At 40.8% G+C, this 23,334-nt stretch overlaps 1 protein-coding gene across 1 annotated transcript; it reads right to left on the bottom strand.

Annotated features, from left to right (window-relative positions):
• Positions 1-265: 265 nt before the first annotated feature.
• XKR9 (XK related 9) lies at positions 266-11,964 on the bottom strand. Its single transcript, XM_070749189.1, has 4 exons — positions 11,850-11,964; positions 8,890-9,375; positions 1,544-1,737; positions 266-920 (listed from the first exon to the last, which is right to left on the bottom strand). The coding sequence occupies exons 2-4, from the start codon at positions 9,177-9,179 to the stop codon at positions 292-294; spliced, it is 1,113 nt and encodes a 370-aa protein (XP_070605290.1). The 5' UTR covers positions 9,180-9,375; positions 11,850-11,964; the 3' UTR covers positions 266-291.
• Positions 11,965-23,334: the final 11,370 nt, after the last annotated feature.

Raw genomic sequence — 23,334 nt, 5'->3', positions numbered from 1 at the left:
TGTTTTGGATTTTCCTAATGGGCTTACACACATTATTGGCTTTTCCATTGATTCCTATGGGAAACATTGTTTCATCTTACAAACTTTTCACCTTACGAACCTCGTCCTGGAACCAATTAAGTTCGTAAGCCGAGGTATTACTGTATTTCAATCTTAGTTTATATATGTACAATTAGGGCTGTTAAAGTCGGGGTTGCAACTGTTAGTGGAAGCAGAGAATTAAAAGTTTCCAAAATGATATATTGCCATCTAATAATCATACATATTTTTGCCGACCAAATCTAGCATCCTTTATTGTTTCAGAAATTTGCTAAATCTACAGGGTTCTTCTCTTTTTACATCTAATCCATCAACTTCATCTTGTGTGCAATAAATATTAGGATGAAAATGAATATAATATATAATAAGAGAAACAATACCTAATATTATGAAGATCACAACTACAATAGTCAATGTTAACAAATATACATTTTCATCAAGTAATGACTTCCAGTACCCACATATGCACAGTATAATTACAGTTACAATTATTCGAAAAACATAATAAACTCTCTGGACAATTCCTGTGTTTTCTCCCTTGATATTAAAAAAGGTAAAAATGAGAATAGTTGCCACGGTCATTCTGTAAACATATTCTATGGGTTTAAATTTACAAAAATCAGTGTTTTGCTTTATCACCCAACTTAGATTCCCAAACCAAAGAAAAATTAGCAGAACAATAGAACCTATAATGCATAACATGGAAAGTAAGACAATGGTAAGTATCCAAGAAGTTAATGTCATGAGTTTATACAAAAGATAAATAAGTTTGCAAAATACCCCACTAAATTCATTTTTATCAGGCTGAGATTTTCTCAAAATTATCTGATAGTTCACCGTTGCACAGGAAATGCTGCAGAAAGACAAAGCGATGGAAATATCTTTAAAAGAAAACAAAAATATGGAGAGTTAGTGCTGGCCAAAAAAAGTTGCAATTTTTATATTAAACACTTTAAAAAATATGGTTGACAAAGGAACGTGAACAACTTAGTATAAAATTTCTCCTAATCAACTTGCACTAATGGGATGGCTTCCAAAGGGACTAGATCTTCAGCCATCATTCATGTTGACTTGATTTGGGGACTGACATTTAAGATTATTAAAATTTATTCCAGGATGACAATATTTCCAAAGCGATTTATAGTCAATATACTGTAAAAGTAAAAGCAAAATAAAATTAGCTAATTTTGCAAATCAGTCTTTAGGTGCCTCTGTACCTGAAACAAACAAAGTAAAAACTAAGAATTAGCTACCAGATCAATAATTTCCTTCTGCAAAGGTACCCAAATTGGTGGAAGTATTTACTCCAGATAAAGTCTTTTTCAAATTGACTCAGGCTTTATGTTATATTTTAATAATTAACTACACAATATTAAAATACTTAAATAATTTAATTACTTTTAAAGGTAGTAATTGATCACACTTTGCAAAGCTTAATCTTGATATTCATTGTAATATTGCAGAAGACTATTTTTACCCAAGTACACTGGATTTTTAGACTTACATTGAACGAAGGTAGAATCGTCAGATGCCATTACAATGTGGATCTGAAGGATAAGCTGAGGTGTGCTTTCCATGAAGGCTTTAAACAGCTGAAGCATACTTATATCAGCCATTGTACCCAAGCATAAACTTCTGTTTTTTAAGCTGTTTGATACAAATGCAGTCTGATATCCAAGTTTTAATGTCAAATAGTATCTATAATGAGGGGAAAAATAACTCTCTTTAAAGTAAAAACTTAGTTAGATAGATAGATAGATCAATCTTCCATTTCACCACTCCTCCCTGCCCCAAACGTTTTATTAAAATAAAGATATTTGCTTAATGATGAAAGCTGAATAAAAAATACTGCTTTTATTGATAAAATCACCGATAGATGGCAATGCTGAGATGGCATATAGAAAATCAGATCCACTTCAAAAGGTAGGAAATTGCTATTGAGGGCAGAACAACTCCTGTTTTAGTATTGCTTATGCAAGAAGTACAGTGATACCTCATCTTACAAACGCCTTGTCATACAAACTTTTCGAGATACAAACCCGGGGTTTAAGATTTTTTTGCCTCTTCTTACAAACTATTTTCACCTTGCAAACCCACCACCGCCGCTGGGATGCCCCGCCTCCAGACTTCCATTGCCAGAGAAGCACCCGTTTTTGCGCTGCTGGGATTCCCCTGAGGCTCCCCTCCATGGGAAACCCTATCTCCGGACTTCCGTGTTTTGTCATGCTGCAGGCGAATCCCAGCAGGCGAATCCCAGCAGCACAAAAATGGGCGCTTTGCTGGCAACGGAAGTCCAGAGGTGGGGTTTCCCAGCGAGGGGAGCCTCAGTGAAATCGCAGCATCGCAAAAACACAGAGGTCCGGAGGTGGGGTTTCCCATGGAAGGGAACCTCAGGGGAATCCCAGCAGCACAAAAATGGGCGCTTCGGCTGGCAAAAGGGGTAAATTTTGGGCTTGCATGCATTAATCACTTTTCCATTGATTCCTATGGGAAACATTGTTTCGTCTTACAAACTTTTCACCTTAAGAACCTTGACCCGGAACCAATTAAGTTTGTAAGACAAGGTATCACTGTATTTAACTGTCTGCTTTAAACAGTGGTCTGTGAGGGCATTTTTGACTGCTGAAGGAGTCCTTCCAATTGAATCCATTCATCCACCCATATAAAGTGGTACCTCTACTTAAGAACGCCTCTACTTAAGACATTTTCTAGATAAGAACTGGGTGTTCAAGATTTTTTTGCCTATTCTTAAGAACCATTTTCTACTTAAGAACCCAAGCCCAGAAAATTTTCCCAGGAAATTTGAAAGCGTCACAAAGGCCTGGCCAGTTTCCTGCCATTTCCCCCCTTAATACTGGCCATCTCAGGCTTTTCTGGGCTGCCAGAGGAGCCTTTTGGTGGCGCTTAAGGAGGCTTTCGCAGTCCAGAGCGAACGAAGCATTTTCCTTTCTCTGGGTGCTTGGAGAGACAATAAACTCTGCCAACGCCCAGAGAAAAGAAATACTCTTTTCACTCTGGTTTCTCCCTCTGGCACAGTGTAAGGGAAGCAGTCTCACGCCGGGTGTATAAGAAGCGCATGCTCCTCCTCGCCACCTCAGAGTCCCTCTTTTTTTTTTAGCCTTAAAGTTTTGGATTTTTTTTCATCCACCTCACCTTCTTCCTTCAGCAGCGACTGTCCTCCTCCTCTTCTTCCTCCTCCTCCTCCCACCCAAATTCTAAGCTTTTATTTCTTTCCTAATAGTTTGCATGCATTATTTACTTTTACATTGATTCCTATGGGAAAAATTGCTTCTACTTACAAACTTTTCTACTTAAGAACCTGGTCATGGAAGGGATTAAGTTCTTAAGTAGAGGTACTGTTGTGTCCAGAGGACAGTTAGGCCTTGTACCCGCCCCACATTCCTTGGGCAGGAAAATACTGCAAGGTGATTGGTTGGCTCAGCCTGGCAGCCCGGCATATATATAGCTGCCAGGCACGCCCATGTTGGTCTTGTTTCTGTTCTGTAACCCGTTACCTCTTGTTCAATAAAGAATCATTCTTAACCATTGATTGCAGTCCTTCATCCAGTAAGGATCTAACATCTGGCGATGAGGAAACGTGCACCAGAGACAAGGCAACCAGGGATTTCCCTCAGCCACTGCTGCTGCTTCGGGTATCCCTAGCCACCGTCACTGACAGCAACCGCCACCGCCGCCACCGCCGCTGAGCTCCTCAGCTGCTTGGCCAGGGAAACCCCCTCGAGATCGCCGCTGGAGTTTCCCCGCTGCCCACGCAGCTGCCGCTGACGCCGCCGAGCCCCTCAGCTGCTCGGCAGCCAGGGAGACCCCGCCTGAGTTTTCCCGCCGCCCATGCGGCCACCATCACCGCCGCTGAGCCCTCAGCTGCTTGGTGGCCAGGGAGACCCCGCTGGAGTTTCCGCCCCCCACGTAGCCGCCGCAGCCACCGCCGAGCCCCTCAGCTGCTCGGCGGCCAAGGAAACCCCCCCTGACATTGAAACATAGAAACATAGAAACATAGAAGTCTGACGGCAGAAAAAGACCTCATGGTCCATCTAGTCTGCCCTTATACTATTTTCTGTATTTTATCTTAGGATGGATATATGTTTATCCCAGGCATGTTTAAATTCAGTTACTGTGGATTTATCTACCACATCTGCTGGAAGTTTGTTCCAGCAGACGTGGTAGATAAATCCACAGTAACTGAATTTAAACATGCCTGGGATAAACATATATCCATCCATTGCTCGGGCCACCGGAGTTCTGTTCTGCTGCTGCCCACGTTGCCGCCGCCACTGAGCATTTTCCAGCTGCTTACGGCCACAGAATTCTTCTGCTGCCTCTGTTGCCTCCGCCACCGCTGTAGGCTCCTCAACTGCGCTGTGGTCCAAGGACCTTCACCACCGCTGTGGAGCCACATATCCATTAGGGCAACGCCTGGCTGCCATTGATCACCAATATGGCGAGCCACAGTGCCTTTCCTACTTTCTTCGACCCGTTTGACCCCAGCAATGACACCTGGGAAAGTTTCCTAGACCGTTTTGAATGCTACCTAAAAGCGCAAGATCTTAATGAACTATCTGAAGCTCGCTGTACTGCTTGTTTTTTGAATGCCTGTGGCAAACCCATGTTTCACATGGCACGTGCCCTCGTGGCACCACAGGTGGTTTACGAGGTCCCATGGGACGAGTTGATGGACAAACTTAAAAAACATTATGCTCCCGCTCCATCTTTCATTTCATGCCATTTTCATTTCAAGCATCGCATCCAGGCAGAGGGGGAGTCAATCACTCAATACGTGGCTGCCCTTCAGGATGCCGCAAGGGACTGTGATTTTGAAAATCTAGAACATTCCCTGTTGGAACAGTTGGTTTGCGGGGTGCGAGACCTTCAGCTTCAGCGCCGACTCCTAGCCCATTCCAAGCTCACCCTAGCCATAGCTATTGATGATGCCTGCACCGCGGAGATATCATTCCATTCGTCCGCTGACATACAACGCCGTATTCCGGAAACTGTGAAATCTCCTCCACAACCAAGCATTCACGGGACAACCTGTTCCTCTACTGATAACACCAACCAAAGTGAAACAGTCGCTCGACTCCGTACTACCACCAATCGCCACTGCACACCAACCCATGAAACCAATCAGAGGACCACACTGACACAACGGCCGACTTACCCACCGTGCCCAAGCTGTGGAGATCCACACCCTCGCTCATCATGCCAATTTCGCACGGCAACCTGTTACAGCTGCGGAAGAGCGGGTCACCTAGCAAGAGTCTGCCATTCGACTCCCAACCAACCCGCCAGCCATGCCGCACCGTCATGCAACACACACTAACGTCTGCCAGAACGCCGTGGCGACTGCTTCGCCACAAAACCTGATCGAGAGCTATTTGATGGGGAAGAAGAAGTATTTTTAGCAGCTGGAGGTGGGACCAAAAAAATTTCTTTGGTTGTAACTATTGAGGGGTCACCCCTAGAAATGGAAGTAGACACCGGGTCTGCCAGGAGTTTGGTTTCCTGGGACACATTTTCGCAATATATTTATATACAGCAGTGATTTTCAACCTTTTTTGAGCTGCGGCACATTTTTTACATATACAAAATAATAAAATAAAAAAAGTTTGGACAAAAAAAATTATATATCTCTCTCTCTTCCTCCCTTTCGCTCTATTTCTCTCCCTCTTTCTCTCTCTTCCTTCCTTCATCTCTCTCTCCATCCCTCTTTCTCTCTTCCTTCCTTCCTCTCTTTTTTGCTCTCTTTCTATCTCTCCCTCCTTCCCTGCCTCTCTTTCTCTCTCTCTTGCTTTCTTTCTCTCTCTCTCTCTCTCTTTCTTTCTTTCTTTCTTTCTCTTTCTTTCTTTCTTTCTTTCTTTCTCTCTCTCTCTTTCTCTCTCTCTCTCTCTTTCTCTCTCTTGCTGAGCTTCGCAGCACACCTGACCATGTCTCGCGGCACACTAGTGTGTTGCGGCACACTGGTTGAAAAACACTGATATACAGTATATATCATGGTTATTGCATCTCTAAATTAGGTGAAAATTGTGTTCCATTTCTATTTGCAATGCACACTAGAAAGATTGGGTTCTCTTCCAAAAAGATAAAAAATGTGCAGGCTGTGAAACCTATGGCTGTTGATTGATTGCAGAGTATTAGGCTTGCTAATGACTTTAACGGTCAGTTATTAGATGGAATGGCTCTTTTTTCTCATATGTGCTGGATGTTTGTCTGATTGCCAACAGAGAAACCATAGATTTAGGTCTGATCCCTACATCAGAATCTGCTGGTATGCTAGTACTATCAGGGGCCCCTAACTATAATGCAGGCAGCAGGAATAATTTTGATTAGGCATCCTTCTAAGAAGAAAGCTTCTACATCATAGGTAGAAACAATGGCGAAACCAGCTACTACGTAAAATAGGAATAAGAGCATTAAATAAGCATAGGACACATTTTTTATATAATTCCTAGCAATGGCCAGCTTTTCATTGTTTTACTCACTCCTAAAACAGCTGCACTATTGACTTAAATGTCTTTCATCATACGGAAGAATAGCCTATAGTATCTCTTTGCAGCTGCTGGAGCATTGACTGTATATTTTATGACTTTTCAACAATTGGCTTTAATTAACGATGTTCAGAAATACAGTTCTTACTCTCTCTGAGCATTTCTAGAGTGCAGAGGTAGAAGTAGAGAGGCAATAGCAGAAAAAAAAAAGAAATAAAGACAATTTATCTGAAATGCTATATTGCACTAGATGAAAGTGCCTTTTTCCTGTACCATAGAAACAATGTTCCTTCAACAGAAAATATTACCAAAAAAGCAAGCATGCAGCTGTGAAATAACATCAAGGAACTAATTCCTGTTCCTTGGAAAATGCCTCCTGGCCAGGCAGAAAGGTAAGTCTATCATCGGTCAAGATAACACTGCTTTTTTATGTTATATGGAGTCTACAGAGAGGGGTGGCATACAAATCTAATAAATAAATAAATAAATATGTATTTATCCTTCAGAATAACCCTGCAGGATTTTTTAAAATAAAACAATAAAGAACATTAACCATCTGGTTCTAGCGCCTAAGCACTGTGAAATCCAGGAAAATAAATTGAGTAAATCAAGGTGTTATATCATTCATTCATATGAGCTGTGTTGTAGTCAGACTAACTACTTTACGGAATTGCAGATAATTCACAGCTTAGAAATTACCTTTGGACTTTGCCTTACACTGAATCTCATAAAGTAATGTATTTTATTATACTTTTTAGGGAGAAGTTAATGAGTTACGTTTATTCTATTTCTTGAAAGTCAGATAAATATAAATTGGCTTATAAATATTGTATAAATTGGCTTAGAAATATTGTATGAATATTTATAAACATATTTGATTGTTTATCTTTACATTTTTAATTATCTTACAGAATAGGTCACAGGTGTCAAATTCGATTGTGTCACAGGCCAGATCATGACGTACCATGACATTTTTTTGACTTCGCGGAGCAGGGGTGGGCGTGGCCTATGCATATAACATATCTGGCCCACCATTGCTAGCTTAACAGGCCTGGAATAAGTAAACTCTAATATCTATGGAGATACAGTATCAGTCATCCAAGCCATGGTTGTCCCAAAGATACTTTTTCAGGAGGCAAGTGGACTTTCTCATTTTTCTTTGAAGATATTTCACTTCTCATCCAAGAAGCTTCTTCAACTCTGACTGGATAGTCGGACGCCATTCCAGAGGCCTTTTATTCCCCACCAGCCAGTCAGAGATGAAAAAGTGTCTTGGATAAGAAGCGAAACATCCTCAAATAAAAATGAAAAAGTCTAGTTGTCTTCTGAAAAAGCACCTTTGGGTGAAATCTAATAAGAATAATGTAAGAACCAAATGGATAATAATTAAAACAAAAATAAAATAAATAAAAGGAATGTGTGATTTTATGGTCTTCAAGATATTGCTGATCTACAGATTTATGATATATTTCCACCTAATATCTTCTATTAGTGTATTAGTGCAACAAACACCTTTGTCTTTCATTGTAATCTATTTTATTAGCCTTTTGATTGTTTTCTGCACATAGAACAAAGTTATCTTTTAGCAAAGAAACCAGTTGAAACAGATTAGCTTTTCCTCCATACTTTGGGAAATCAAACATATCATCTTCATTTTGACCCCCAAGGCATATCATTGTCTTGGATGTCAAACTGTATTATGCTTCCTTTACACAAATCTACTATCAATTCAATGAAACAATTATTTATAGAAACCTGGTTCATACAGGGAGGAATAATAGTTTGAGAAGTGAGGAAAAAAATTCAACAAGGAGTCACATTATGTGTTAACATCATCACTATCTATAAACATTCATTGAACGCCATATACCAGTGATGGCGAACCTATGGCACGGGTGCCATAGGTGGCACGCGGAGCCATATCTGTTGGCACGCGGGCCATTGCCCTAACTCAGCTCCAATGTGCATGTATGTGCCAGCCAGCTGATTTTGGGCTCACACAGAGGTTCTGAGAGGGTGTTTTTGGCTTCCAGGGAGCCTCCAGGAGGATGGGGGAGGGCATTTTTACCCTCCCCTGGCTCTAGGGAAGCCTTTGGAGCCCGGGGAAGGCGAAACACGAGTCTACTGGACCCACCAGGGAAACAGGCCATTTCCGGCTTCCAGAGGGCCTCCGGGGACCTGTGGGAAGCTGTTTTCACCCTCCCCAGGCATTGAATTATGGGTCCAAGCATTTGTGCATGCGCGATAGCACATACGCACACTCTTTCGGCACTCGAGGAAAAAAAGGTTTGCCATCAGTGCCCTATACATATAGTATGTCTACTCTAGGTTAAAATTTGGCACTTACCTTGTAAATAATCCACCATATAAAAAATGTAATAGATAAAATGTACAAGGTAGCTTTTCACCCTCATCTTCTTTAAACCAGGCACAACTGAAAAACTGAATAATTATTGATGAAAAGAGTCCTGTGGCCAGTATTAGGGTACCGTTCAAGTACTGGCCTTCACACAATAAGTTCTTTGCTGTCCAGAAATCTGTTCCAATATCAAATGTATAAACCACAAGCCCCAAAAGAATAATTAAAAAATCTACTTTAGTAAATCTTTTTTCTTGTTTTTCATGACTGTTTTTCATTGCAGGTAGAACAATTCAAAATGTTTTTCTTAGTAGAATGAAACATGGGGGTTTACGTTGGTCAAAACAGTAGATTAAACTAAAAAGTCAGGTCCACAAGTGTAGCATGAAATCTCTTTGACCACTAAGTCGTCATTGAGAAAGTAACAGCATGCAGTTTAAAAGTTGCTGGTAAGGTTAATGCTTCTCATGAGCCCTAAAAAGAATAAATAATTAGTATCTAAGTAATACAGAGGTTTACAAAAACAAATTATCAATCTCAATAACTATAAAAGAGAGCCTTGTGTAATGAAAGTTTATAATAAAGGGTAACCATGTGCATGCTTTAACTGAGTTTATGAAGATGCTTCCTCAGGAATAAATATACTAACTCAGTGTTTCTCAACCTTGGCGGTTTGAAGATGTGTGGACTTCAACTCCCAGAATTCTGGGAATTGAAGTCCACACATTTTCAAATGGCCAAGGTTGAGAAACACTGCACTAACTGAATAGCTGAAAAAAGAAACATTAGAGACTATTTAAAGTGGAAATCTTTTTTTCTACTTGCCATAATCCTCTAAAGCGTTTCAGCACTTGGTTATATACCATATTTTTTGGAGTATAAGATGCACATTTTTCCTCCCTAAAAGAGGCTGAAAATTTGGGTGTATCTTATACTCTGAAAGCAGCTTTTTTCAAAGCTTTTTTTCAGCCCTTACTAGGTGCTAACAATCTTCCCAGCTCTTACCTTGCAGGTTCTTTCAGTGTTACTCTCTGCAATAAGTCTTTGCAGACATTTTTCATTGCTCTATTTGCTCTGAATAAGTTTCTTTCTAGCCCTAACCAGGTGCTAATGATGTTCCCAGATCTTACTGGTTTGCAAGCTCTTTCATTGTTACTCTCTCCGAATAGGACTTTTTTAAAGCCCTAACCATGGGATAAAATAATGTGCTGAAGCTGACCAGACCAAGGACACTAGTCAGATGAATACCTGGTAGGCATTTATTTTCCTCTATTTCCTCCCAAAGAACTAAGGTGCGTCTTATACTGTGAAAAAAATGTGGTAATTTTATTTCAAATAAATAAGTAAATAAACATTCTAGGTTAAAAATAAAATACATATGATAGAACACACATGCTACTGGAAAACAGTATATTTCTCACATCATAGGAAGGACTATCCTGTTTTTATAGCAATAGCAATAGCATTTAGATTTATAAACCTCTTCACAGTGCTTTACAGCCCTCTCTAAGCGGTTTACAGAGAGTTACGTATATTGCCCCCAACAATTTGGGATGGAAGGCTGAGTCAGCCTTGAGCCTACTGAGATTCAATCTGTCCAACTGCTGGCAGCCAGTGGTCAGCAGAAGTAGCTTGCAGTGCTGCAATCCAACCACTGCACCACCGAGGCTCTTATGATTCCAGCAAGCTGGGCATTTCCTCCAAGTAAGCTACGTTATGTGGAAAGGCCTAGAAATACTTCATTCCTCATTGCAACTTACAATATTGCCTACTTCTTCATACTATCTGCCTCACCCTTTTCTTAGAGGGTTGGGTCATTCCATTATTTAACTTGCGTGCTAACAATTGCATTGAAATGTATGCTCTAATAAATCTGTTTAATTGTTAAGTACTATAAAATCAATTGTTTTTATTGCAATTGCCACGCAGAAGATATGTTTGGGGTAATAGCACTTACAGTGCTTTTACAGACCTCTCTAAGCAGTTTACAGAGTCAGCATATTACTTCCGAAAATCTTGGCCCTCATTTTATCCACCTCGGAAGGATGGAAGGCTGAGTCCACCTTGAACCTGGTGAGATTAGAACTGACAAATTGCAGGCAACCGGCAGGAAACCAAAGTAGCCTGAAGTAGTGCATTCTAGCTCCTATGCCACTGCAGTTCTTATGGTAATGGTTAAGGCATCACACTAAAAATTGGGAGACTGTGAAGCAGGAAGCCAACTTGATAAACTTGGCCTAATCACTCTCTCTTTCTCTCAGCCCTTATAAAAAAGCAACAGCAAATTATTTCTGCAAATCGTGCCAATATAGTCTAGATAGTTATCTGGAGTCAGGAGTGATCTGTAGGCACACACAAATAAAATTCACACTGAAAGGAATTGGATAAACCTCTGCCTTGTTGACTTAAACATTCTTTGAAAAGGGATTGTTACTTTTGCCTTTCAAGATTTTAATCTGCTAGGTAAATTGACTCTATGGTAGTCTAAATCAAACAATTAAAAGCTGCTTGCAAGGATTCTCGTGCCACCATGTTGCTTATTGAGTAATTATAGTTAATGTTGAGTAATTGCTACTTGAAAGTAAATTATTATATGCTATTTCTATCTAAACTTGCATGTAAATCCAGAAATATTTAAAGTGAAACCAACACTTGGATTCAAGAATCCAAGAGAAGAGAATTTTTGCGGATATTTACACTTCCGGCTAGAATTATGTAATTGTGGGGTTGTTGGCTTGATGATATAACCACAGATAAATACTCTGGATAACATACATAAAATTTACCTTTTAGTTAATTTATACTTTTTTTCACCTGACTCAAACTCTGAAGTTTCATTATACCTCTTAAAAACATAAAGTATTTTCTATATTGTCACAGCATAAACTCTTTAGATACCACTAAAGGAGTTCATTAATCTCAATAATACTGTAATAAAGAAGTTTTACCTTAAAACTCGCCAGGTAGATATTCATTTTCAGTAGAAAACTTTATATCCTTGTTAGAAAGGAACTATTCATGCTTTGCATACTTGGACTTTGTAGGTCTACACCCAGAAGAGGTTTGGGTGTGGGTAAAATATAAAGTGAAACTGCTTTCATCCACAAGCCATGTGATGCTTAAACAAGATGGGCAGTACACAAATCTAAAAAATAAATAAACCTTCTGGATACAGTGGCTAAGGCATCAGCCTAGAAACCAGGAGACTGTGAGTTTTAGTTCTGCCTTAGACACAAAACCAGCTGACCCTTCACCAGTCACACACACACACACACACACTCAAATCTAGGAAGAAAGTAATGGCAAACAACTTCTGAAAACAACAGGAACTAATCCAGGCAGTTGTCAAGAGTCAACATTGGCGCAGAGTTACCATAAACTTTTTTGAGGATAATCATTCCTTTAACTGAATTATTATGGTCATTTAAAATACAGTGGTATCTCTTCTTACACTCCTCTACTAAGGAACTTTTCAAGATACGAACCTGGTGTTTAAGATTTTTTTGCCTCTTCTTCTTCACAACTTTTTGTTGTGAGCCGCCCCGAGTCTTCAGAGAGGGGCGGCATACAAATCTGGTAAATTATTATTATTATTATTATTATTATTATTATTATTATTATTATCATCATCATTATTATTATTTTCACCTTACAAACCCGAGCCGCCGCCACTGGGATGCCCCGCCTCCGGACTTCCATTGCCAGCCGAAGCACTGAGATTCCCCTCAGCCTCCCCTCACTGGGAATCCTGGCCTCCGGACTTACATTGCCAACTGAAGCGCCCGTTCTTGCATTGTTGGGATTCCTCTGAGGCTCCCCTCACTGGTATTCCCTTCATTTTTGCCAGCACTGCTTTGAATCCCAGTGAGGGGAGTGTTAAATATTCATGAAGAAGGTTCCAAAGTTCAGAATCTGCATGGAGCCCCCTAAGCCATCCTGATTGGTTGCTTCATTTGGCAGGAGACTTGTTACCATGTCAGATAGAGTTTGTTACATTGTGAACCCTATAAATACAAAGCCAACCCTGTCAGCTCTAGCCGAATAAACAACTGCTATTTCTACCAGTTAACTCTCCGAGTATTTTTCAGGGAGCCTCAGGGAAATTCCAGCAACCCAAGAATGGGCACTTCGGCTGGCAACGGAAGTCCAGAGGTGGGGTTTCCCAGGAAGGGGAGGCTCAGGGGGATCCTAGCAATGCAAGACTTCAGACTTCTGTTGCCAGCCAAAGCATTCGTTCATGTGTTGCTGGGATTTCCCTGAGGCTCCCCTCACTGGGATTCAAAGAAACTCTGGCAAAAATGAAGGGAATCCCAGCGAGGGCAGCCTCAAGTGAATCCCAGCAGCACAAGAACGTGTGCTTCGGCTGGCAATGGAAGTCCAGAGGTGGGATTTCCCAGTGAGGGGAGGCTCAGGGGAATCCCAGCAATGCAAGAATGGGCACTTTGGCTGGCAATGGAAGTCCGGAGGCAGGGATTCCCAGCGGCGCAAGGCAAAAGAGATGACTTTGGGGGTGGTGTTGCACGCATTATTTGCTTTTACATTGATTCCTATTTCAATTTTTTTTTAAATTAATTTTCATAAAATAGACAAACAGACATACATACATTCCTATGGGGAAAATTGCTTCTTCTTACGAACTTTTCTACTTATGAACCTGGTCACGGAAAGAACTAAGTTCGTAAGAAGAGGTACCACTGTATCTGATTCCACTTGCCTATGATAACTTAATAACAGAATAACCGTTGGAAGGGACCTTGGATATCTTCTAGTCCAACACCCTGCTCAAGCAGGAAACTATAACATTTCAGACAAATAGTTATCCAATCTCTTCTTAAAAACCTCCAGTGTTGGAGCCCCCACAACTTCTTGAGGCAAGTCATTCCACTGATTAATTATTTTCACTGTTAGAAATGTCTCCTTAGTTCTAGGTTGATTGTCTCCTTGATTGGTTTCCATCCATTGCTTTTTGTTCTGCCTTCAGGTGCGTCGGAGAATAAGTTTTCTTCTTTGTGGCAGCCTATTAGAAATTGGAACACTGTCAGCATATCACTCCTAGTCCTTTTTTTCATTGAATTAGACATACCTAATTCCTATAACCTCCCTTATCCTCTAATCACTTTTGTTGTTGTTCTTGGAACTCTTTCTGTGTCTTAAGATCTTTTTTATATTGTGAAAATTGAATTAAGCCCTTTTCTTATTTTTTCTGCAAACTAAATTTTTTTAAATTGAAGTGGTATTCTAGTTCAACCATTCAAGATAGGCATTGTGACTATCGCATAAACTGACAACGCTCAATTCCACAGGCACTACACACATGTAGTTGGGCTATGAAATTACCTGATACTAAAATTAATCTGATCTGTGACACTGGAAATACGAGGCTAATCATGTATTTAAATCCTCCCAATTGCTGCTGCTGCTGCAATAATTTTACCTCGAGCTCTATTTTTGTTTGGATTGTACTTCGATGATGGAACAGCCTTTATTCTTCTCATGCTCCCTAATTCCCTAAAATGTGCCCTCTCTGCTCCATGAAGGAACTCAGCTGTGCTTTGGCTGCAATTTTTAGAGCACTAATTAGATCCCCAAGGCTTGCAAGTGTCCGGCAAAACCTCCACTTAGAAGCTAAACCAAACATTAGTCCCTCGCAACTAACTCTGTGCAATGCCCTGAGAAGGAAGTGACATGAAGAGAAAAATGGGCAGAAAGTGAGAGATAATCAATCTTTCCTGTAAAACTCTTTTCTTCATTAAATTATGTGTTTCATTCAGGATCCCATCTGGCTCAAAAAAAATTCCAAAATTGGGGTCTATTAATCTCTTGGATAATAAAAAGTAGAATGTTAAACTGGTAGAATATGGTTAGCGTGGAAATGAAGCTCTGGAATGCAGAAAGCAATAAAGATTTTAGATGGGATTGTTCCTGAGATTTTTGCCCTTATCTGATAATGAAGGAAGGTTCGTTCTTTGGTATAATGAGGAATTGCAAATGATAAAATCTTTGGAGCATCGTTGGAAGGATATAATCAGACATGATTCTGAATACAGATCTACTAACAACTTTCTGTTCTTCTTCCATCTGTGAAATGTCAGGCATCAGCACTATTCAGAATTATCAGGAAAAGATGAAACAAAATACTGTAATTTCTTTATGATCAGCACACTGGTCATTTCATGGATAAAACCATACTTATAACTCCAAACTGAAAGCCAGATAGTCAAAAACCAATAGATTGGGAGAGGTGGAATATTGCAATGTTTTATAGAACTCTATGTAAGTCTATGCAAAGCAAAAAGATCATTTTTGATCCAGCCTGACCGCCTGGAGGGTTCATATGTGCCCCACTGGTTAAGATACCAAGGAGAGAACAGGTAATGCTGATCAGTAGTGATTAATAGCTTCTTGCATAAGCAGAAAGTTAGATAGACCCATATCACATGTTTTAAGGATTTAGTTTGGTGTTCTTTTCCTTCCTGACAAAGTGACTTTTAGTGGGAAGGAAACAAACCCAAGAAAAATCAATTTCCTTAAGTTGTGCAGGACTTAAAAATGCAGGAATAACAAGGGTCTACTGTTCCATTCTTCAGAGAAAATAGGGCTTGGCTAATAGGGCAAAATAATTTATTCCTTAGTTCAAGGATGGATTGCACTGTAATGTAGCCATCTCACTATATAGTGAAGAAATAATAATGCCTTTGCTAACTAGAGTATTATTTAAAGTTGATATGGGTATATTGTCATCAGATCTTTGAAAAAAATGGCTACAAATCTATTAAGCAGTTAATGTTTCAGTATTATAAAACTCAAAAAGAACCATATAACCTTAACTACACCCAACAGTACATATTTAAGTATACAGTACAGTATTCTGAAAATGTTATCAACTGCTTTGCAAAGATACAATATTGGGAACATTTTGCAATTTAACTTTCCCTACAAATGTTATTATGACAGTGCTGTTACTGCCATCTACAGACAAAAATGTGTTCTCAAGGCACATGTTATTGAAATATCGTGGAATAATGTTTGCATAGCTAAAACATTGTTTTTATTTATTCATGTAAATGATTTAGAAATTACCAGGAACCCAGGAACATATTTCATCTTTTCTCTCAGAGAGTTTATCTTCACCACAAACTGTGAGAGACCCTTGAAAACATGACTGAACTGAATATCTCAGTATCTATGTCAGTAAAGGATCTTCTTGGATTTGAAATTCCTTAATAGTTTCAGAGATTAGTCATTTTCCAAATCTCTGTTCCTAAGCAATAAAGATTAATAACAGATTAAGAAACTGGAACTTGCTAAAGTGTTGAAACCTACACCACTTGCAGTTCTTACTGATTATGGTGATTTAAATGGAGTCTTATGGCAACTGGTTTATAAAACATCTAGACGATACCCAAAATATCCAGCTAGATAGAAATGACCAGGGCGAAGGAATTGCACTTGCATCCATTCTCCATAAATTCTTTTTTTTTAAACGCTATCAGCTATGAAAATGAACCATGCCCATCTGGGTGGAAAATTGGAACATCATCCAGATGTTTTGAAATTCAATTAGTTTAATTCTTTGCCTTCAAGAGGAATATGTAGCTTTTGTACCTCAGATTTAGTAATTCCAATTTTAACTAGCAGTTCCCTGTCAAATCGCCATGCCCCACAACGGGTAGATTTGTGACCTTGACCGGCAGTGGGCGAAACGACCTTGGTCGCCCTAGCCGCAGCACTACGTGCTGGGAAGATAGGATTTGAAGTCATCTGGAAGGAGAAGAAACATAAGCTCTTGTGCTGGAGGATAAGAAGAATAAAAGTTTGCTGGAAAGAGTGAGCGAATTGGCTGGATGGACCTTGATTCAGACTTTAAAAAAACTCTTTGTTTCGGAAGTTGGACGGAAGTGGAAATAGCTGCGGCTGTACTATTTTTGGATATATTATTCAGTATTCAAATGAACTTTAGAATTTCTTTAAAAATCCAAGAATTTTATAAATTGTTTTTACTTGTGGAAGTTGGGGACATAAGATTGGACTTTCATAATTAGCATAACTCAAATTTTAAAGTTGTTGTAGAAGCCAGAATTGAAGAACTAGGAGTAACTGTGATTGCATACTGACAACATCTGCGGGTGAAGTTGAGGCAATATTTGGTTGGATTTGTTATTCACCGAATTCATCCTTGATCCAATGGAACTGGGCAGATTGTTTTCTTTTTAATGAGTGATAAAGAGGAATTGAAAAATAAATAGAAAGGAACACTTTGGCCTGGAACTTAATTTGAACTTGGAAAGGGTGAGAAGGAAAGAAGGATATACAGTAATCTGTTTTGGAAAATTTTGGCTTCTGGATGAAATAAAGGTTAATTGGATATTTGGATAAAACATTTTGATATATTAACTTTGCAAAAGATGGAAGACATAAGAGATTTGTTCAAAGACATACTTAAAGATATCCAAGAATGGAAAGAAGAAAATAGAAATGACAACACCATTTTTTACATTGAAAGTTTCCATCAAGATTGTAGCGAAATTGAAGGAGAAGAAAAAAGCCTTCAACAGCTGAAATTGAATGAGAAACTGAGAAATGGAAATAGAAAAGGGTCATCAGAGGGACATTCTCAAAATGAACTGATTAAAGGACTCAACATGAATGAAATAGAGGTTTTTATAAATGAATTAGAAAAGGATTTGATTGAAGAAGGGGTTGATGGAGTTGATAGTCATATTCTTGATGATTTAAGCACTACTTTAAAAGCACTAAGAAAATGAAGAATAGATATGACCTGATACCCCGGAAATGGCAGAGTAAGAAAGAAGTCAGAATGGAAATGAAAAAGATTTAGTATTTTGGTAAAAATAGAGGGAAGAAGAAAATATATGGATTTAAAATGATAAAAAGATGGTGTTTTGAGGAGGGGTGAGGTCGGCTCCGAGGTCTCTCCCTTGTGGGGTGCCTCAGGGGTCGGTCCTCTCCCCCCTGCTATTTAACATCTACATGAAACCGCTGGGTGAGATCATCCAAGGGCATGGGGTGAGGTATCATCAATATGCTGATGATACCCAGCTTTACATCTCCACCCCATGCCCAGTCAATGAAGCGGTGGAAGTGATGTGCCGGTGCCTGGAGGCTGTTGGGGCCTGGATGGGTGTCAACAGACTCAAACTCAACCCGGATAAGACGGAGTGGCTGTGGGTTTTGCCTCCCAAGGACAATCCCATCTGTCCATCCATTACCCTGGGGGGGAACTATTGACCCCCTCAGAGAGGGTCCGCAACTTGGGCGTCCTCCTCGATCCACAGCTCACATTAGAAAACCATCTCTCAGCTGTGGCGAGGGGGGCGTTTGCCCAGGTTTGCCTGGTGCACCAGTTGCGGCCCTATCTGGACCGGGACTCATTACTCACAGTCACTCATGCCCTCATCACCTCGAGGTTCGACTACTGTAATGCTCTCTACATGGGGCTACCTTTGAAAAGTGTTCGGAAACTTCAGATCGTGCAGAATGCAGCTGCGAGAGCAGTCATGGGCTTACCTAGGTATGCCCATGTTTCACCATCACTCCGCAGTCTGCATTGGCTGCCGATCAATTTCCGGTCACAATTCAAAGTGTTGGTTATGACCTTTAAAGCCCTTCATGGCATTGGACCAGAATATCTCCGAGACCGCCTCCTGCCGCACGAATCCCAGTGACCGATTAGGTCCCACAGAGTGGGCCTTCTCCGGGTCCTGTCAATTAAACAATGTTGGTTGGCGGGCCCCAGGGGAAGAGCCTTCTCTGTGGCGGCATCGGCTCTCTGGAACCAACTCTCCCCGGAGATTAGAACTGCCCCTACTCTTCCTGCCTTCCGTAAACTCCTTAAAACCCACCTTTGCCGTCAGGCATGGGGGAATTGAAACATCTCCCCCTGGGCATGTTTAATTTATACATGGTATGCTTGTGTGTGTGTCTGTTAGTATATGGGTTTTTTTAAATCTTTAAATATTTTAAACTTAGTCGGATTATTTATGATTTGTTCTACTTTGTTGTGAGCCGCCCCGAGTCTTCGGAGAGGGGCGGCATACAAATCTAAATAATAAATAAATAAATAAAATAAATGACAGATTATATAATATGTATTAATTACGAAATGATGTAGTTAGATTTACTGCATGTTGTTTTTAAGATATATTTCAAGTTATTAAATTTTATTGAAGTATAGAATTATAGAGAAATAGAAATACATAAATCATTGGATTATTGAAATTATTGGGAAAGTTAATGACAATGAAGTGATAAATATTTGAATAATAATTGATTATGACTTGGAATGAAATATGATGATAATATGAGTATTAATTGAAGATTTAAAATAATGGTTTGGTTAATCTTTATATTGTTATATTGTTAGAATAATAGAGTTTGGTTTTTTCTTTGATTATTTTTCTTTTCTTTTCTTTTTTTTTCTTTTCTCTTTTCTTTCCCTTTCTTTTCTAAATTACAATTTTCCTTTTTTTATTGTTTGTAGTTGACAAAGTCTTTTTTCTTGTAAGGGTTTTGGAGAATACATAAGAAGGAGGAGTAGGCACTATGGCACACCCGAAGTACTAAAGCAGAAGGATATTAATTCAGTAAGGTTTAAAGGAAATTAAGTTTGAATTCAATTAGAAGAAAATTAGATATCTAGATCAGCGTTTCCCAACCGGTGTGCCGCGGCACACTAGTGTGCCGCGAAACACGGGCAGGTGTGCCGCAAAGCTTCTAGGGAAGCTCCAGCTGGGCGGGGCGCTGCCGGCGCAAACCTGCTGGGCCCCAAAGAAGGAAGGCAGGAAAAAGGAGAGCTTAATTCTTCCGCGTAAGGAGCTGGGCGTTGGAGTTTGGGGTGGGGAGCGATGAAAGTGCGGAGGCTGGCTCTGCGGCTGCCCCCACCCCCCAGTGCCTCCACTCCCCTCGCGCCCCTGGCTTCTCGCCGCTGACGCCCACCCGCCCGCTCGCCCGATCTGCCCCTTTCTCCAGCTCCTCCCGCAGTGGTGGCTGCAACGGCGGCGAGCGTTCGGAGAAAACCTTCTCACAGCGGAGGTCGGAGAAGGTTCTTTGGAACGTCGGGGGTGCGTGCGTGCGTGCGCGCGCCCTATCCCCCAGCCAGCCTACCCGGAAAAAGCTTTGTCGGCCTCCGCAGAGAAGAAAGGAAGAGAGAGAACAAGAAATAGAACGAAAGGAAAAGAGAGAAAGAGATAGCAAGAGAGACAGAATGAGAGAGAGAGAGAAGAGAAAGAAAGAGACAGCAAGAGGGGGGAAGGAGGGAGAGAGAAAGAGCAAAAGACAGGAAGGAAGGAAGAGAGAAAGAAAGAGATAGCAGGAGAGACAGAATGAGAGAGAGAGAAAGAAAGAGAGACAGCAAGAGGGGGAAAGGAGGGAGAGAGAAAGAAAGAGGAAGGAAGGGAGAAAGAATGAGAGAGAGAAAGAGACAGCAAGAGAGACAGAATGAGACAGAGAGAGAAGAGAAAGAAAGAAAGAAAGAGACAGCAAGAGGGGGAAAGGGGGGAGAGAGAAAGACAGCAAAGAGAGAGGAAGGAAGGGAGAAAGAATGAGAGAGAGAAAGAGACAGCAAGAGAGACAGAATGAGAGAGAGAGAAGAGAAAGAAAGAAAGAGACAGCAAGAGGGGGGAAGGAGGGAGAGAGAAAGAGAGCAAAAGAGAGAGGAAGGAAGGAAGAAAGAAAGAGATAGCAAGAGAGACAGAATGAGAGAGAGAGAGAAAGAAAGAGACAGCAAGAGGGGGGAGGAGGGAGAGAGAAAGAGAGCAAAGAGAGAGGAAGGAAGGAAGAGAGAAAGAATGAGAGAGAGAAAGAGACAGCAAGAGAGACAGAATGAGAGAGAGAGAGAAAGAGAAAGAAAGAAAGAAACAGCAAGAGGGGAGAAGGAGGGAGAGAGAAAGAGCAAAAGAGAGAGGAAGGAAGGAAGAGAGAAAGAGATAGCAAGAGAGACAGAATGAGAGAGAGAAAGAAAGGAAAGAAAGGAAAGAAGGAAAGAGACAGCAAGAGGGGGGAAGGAGGGAGAGAGAAAGAGCAAAAGAGAGAGGAAGGAAGGGAGAAAGAAAGGGATGGAGAGAGAAAGAGGAAGGGAGAGAAAGAGGGAGGGAGAGAGAAATAGAGCGAAAGGGAGGAAGAGAGATTTTTTTTGTCCAAACTTTTTTGCGTCCCCCCCCGCCCCGCTCAATGTTCCCCAGGATTTTGAAAATGTGAATAATGTGCCGCGGCTCAAAAAAGGTTGGGAAACACTGATCTAGATGACAAAATTAGAGGTCAAGGTTGGGGGGATTGGACTGATTAATTGGAAGTAATTAATTGGGAATTAATAATTTTGGGAGATTAATTATAAATAATGTACTAACTCGATACTGTTTTTATTATACTAATATGAAAATATTTTAAAATGTATTGAAGAAGTTCGTATGGAGAAAAAAAATTTTTTTACCCAAATACTAGGTTGCTCCCCCCCACCTGCCCCTCCTCTCTCTCAACAATAGTGAAGGAACCATTTCCTTCACTATAGTAGTTTATATAAACATAAAATAAGTTAAAATATAGCATATAAATCCAATTAATAAATAATAATAAATAAAAAGTAATTAGGACAGGGATGGTAGGCACAATGGTGCGCTTATGCACGCCCCTTAAAGACCTCTTAGAAACGGGGAGAGGTCAACTGTAAACAATCTAAGGTTGAAGTTTTTGGGATTTGGGGAAGAAGCCAGAGTCAGGTAGTGCATTCCAGGCATTAACCACTCCATTGCTGAAGTTGTATTTTCTGCAGTTGAGTTTAGAGCAGTTTACATTTAGTTTGAATCTATTACATGCTCGTGTATTGCTGCGGTTGAAGGTGAAGTAGTCATTAACAGAAAGGACATTTTGGTATATGATTTTATGAACTAGTTAGATCAGATCAGAGGTGACGTAGTTGTAAATTGTCTAATTGTAGTATTTCAAGTCTGGTGGAGCAACTGGAAGAGTGAAGGACTCTTCTTGTAAAATATCTCTTGATTGTATTAATGTCTGATATGCAATGCGGGTTTCAGACTGGTGAGCTATATTCTAGAATTGGTCTACCGTGTTTCCCCGAAAGTAAGACAGTGTCTTACTTTCTTTTTACCCCCAAAAGCCCCACTACGTCTTACTTTCGGGGTATGTCTTACATTGGAAAAAAATTGAAAGGGTCGCATTCCTGAAGGCATCTCCCCAGAGTCCAGAAGGGCAGCCGCGGGACAGGAGCCTCGTGAGTTCCAAGTTCAACCTCAGGGCTCCAAGCGGCATGCACGTGTGGAGCCACAGACGCATGTTCGGCGAAGCGTGTGTCTGGAGGGGAGGAGCCACTCTGCGCAGTTGGGCAGCCCCACCTGCCTGCCGGAAAGGAGGCGGGCGAAGGAGGGCGCAGCTCCGGCCGCTCGCCTCAGAGCTGGTCGGCCTCGCTGGCCGCTTGCAGCCGAGCCTCGGCAGGACTCGGTTGCTGGGACGAGCGCCTTCGCTGCAAGCTGCCGCCCGCTCGGCTCGCTTCGGACCAGCGCCGTCCTTTGCTTTGCCGAGCCGGGGAAGAGGCGGTGGCGCCGCAGCGAGGCGAAGGCGAGGGGTGCGCGGGGAGCTTGGAAGCGACATCATCGGGCTCCCCCCCCGGCAATACCCCCGTGTTTCCCCGAAAGTAAGACATATGTCTTACTTTCGGGGTACGGCTTATATTAGCCGACCCCCCTGAAACCCCCGATACGTCTTACAATCGGGGGTGTCTTACTATCGGGGAAACAGGGTAGCAAATGTTTTGTATGCTCTGGTTAGCAGTGCAATGTTGTTACATAATATTGCATGAACAACTCTTAGGTTTTTTTTGGCAATGTTGTTACAGTGGGCTCTAGCATTTAGGCGGTTGGATATGAGTACTCCAAGGTCTTTGACAGAGCGAGGGTCATCTACAAGTTCATTTCCTCCCTGTTTCTTTTACTAGTATCATGTATATAAATATTATATCTTTGTATACAACTAGTATGTACTTGACAAAATAAATAAATAAATAAAAATAAATAAAATAAATAAAATAATAAATAATAAATAAATAACGTTTGTATTTTGTATTCTGATTTATTTAGCCAGAAGACCAGCTGATTAGAAGTAACTTTTTTGATTCAACAATATTATAGAATATATAACGTAGGAAATTTATTGTTTCTGACAAATACATCTTTTAGAAACAAACTTCTCCCATGATTGCTAAAAGCGCTTCTCTATTTATCTCTTCTACATAATGGATGTGGTTCTCAGCCGCCCCTTTCCCTCCCCAGCTTGCGTGGGAGCCGCGACCTCGGATTCCCGATTTCCAGCCAAGTTTATTTTATTTACTTATTTATTTTGTCAGAACATATACAAGAGAGCAAGCAGTGATATTAACACAGAGTAAATACGGACGAACGAGGA

This window comes from Erythrolamprus reginae, chromosome 3 (genome assembly GCF_031021105.1).
Source record: "Erythrolamprus reginae isolate rEryReg1 chromosome 3, rEryReg1.hap1, whole genome shotgun sequence".
In the NCBI taxonomy this organism is placed as follows: Eukaryota; Metazoa; Chordata; class Lepidosauria; order Squamata; family Dipsadidae; genus Erythrolamprus; species Erythrolamprus reginae.
Note: the sequence above shows the minus strand (reverse complement) of the source record. Positions and strands in the feature narration are given on the sequence as shown.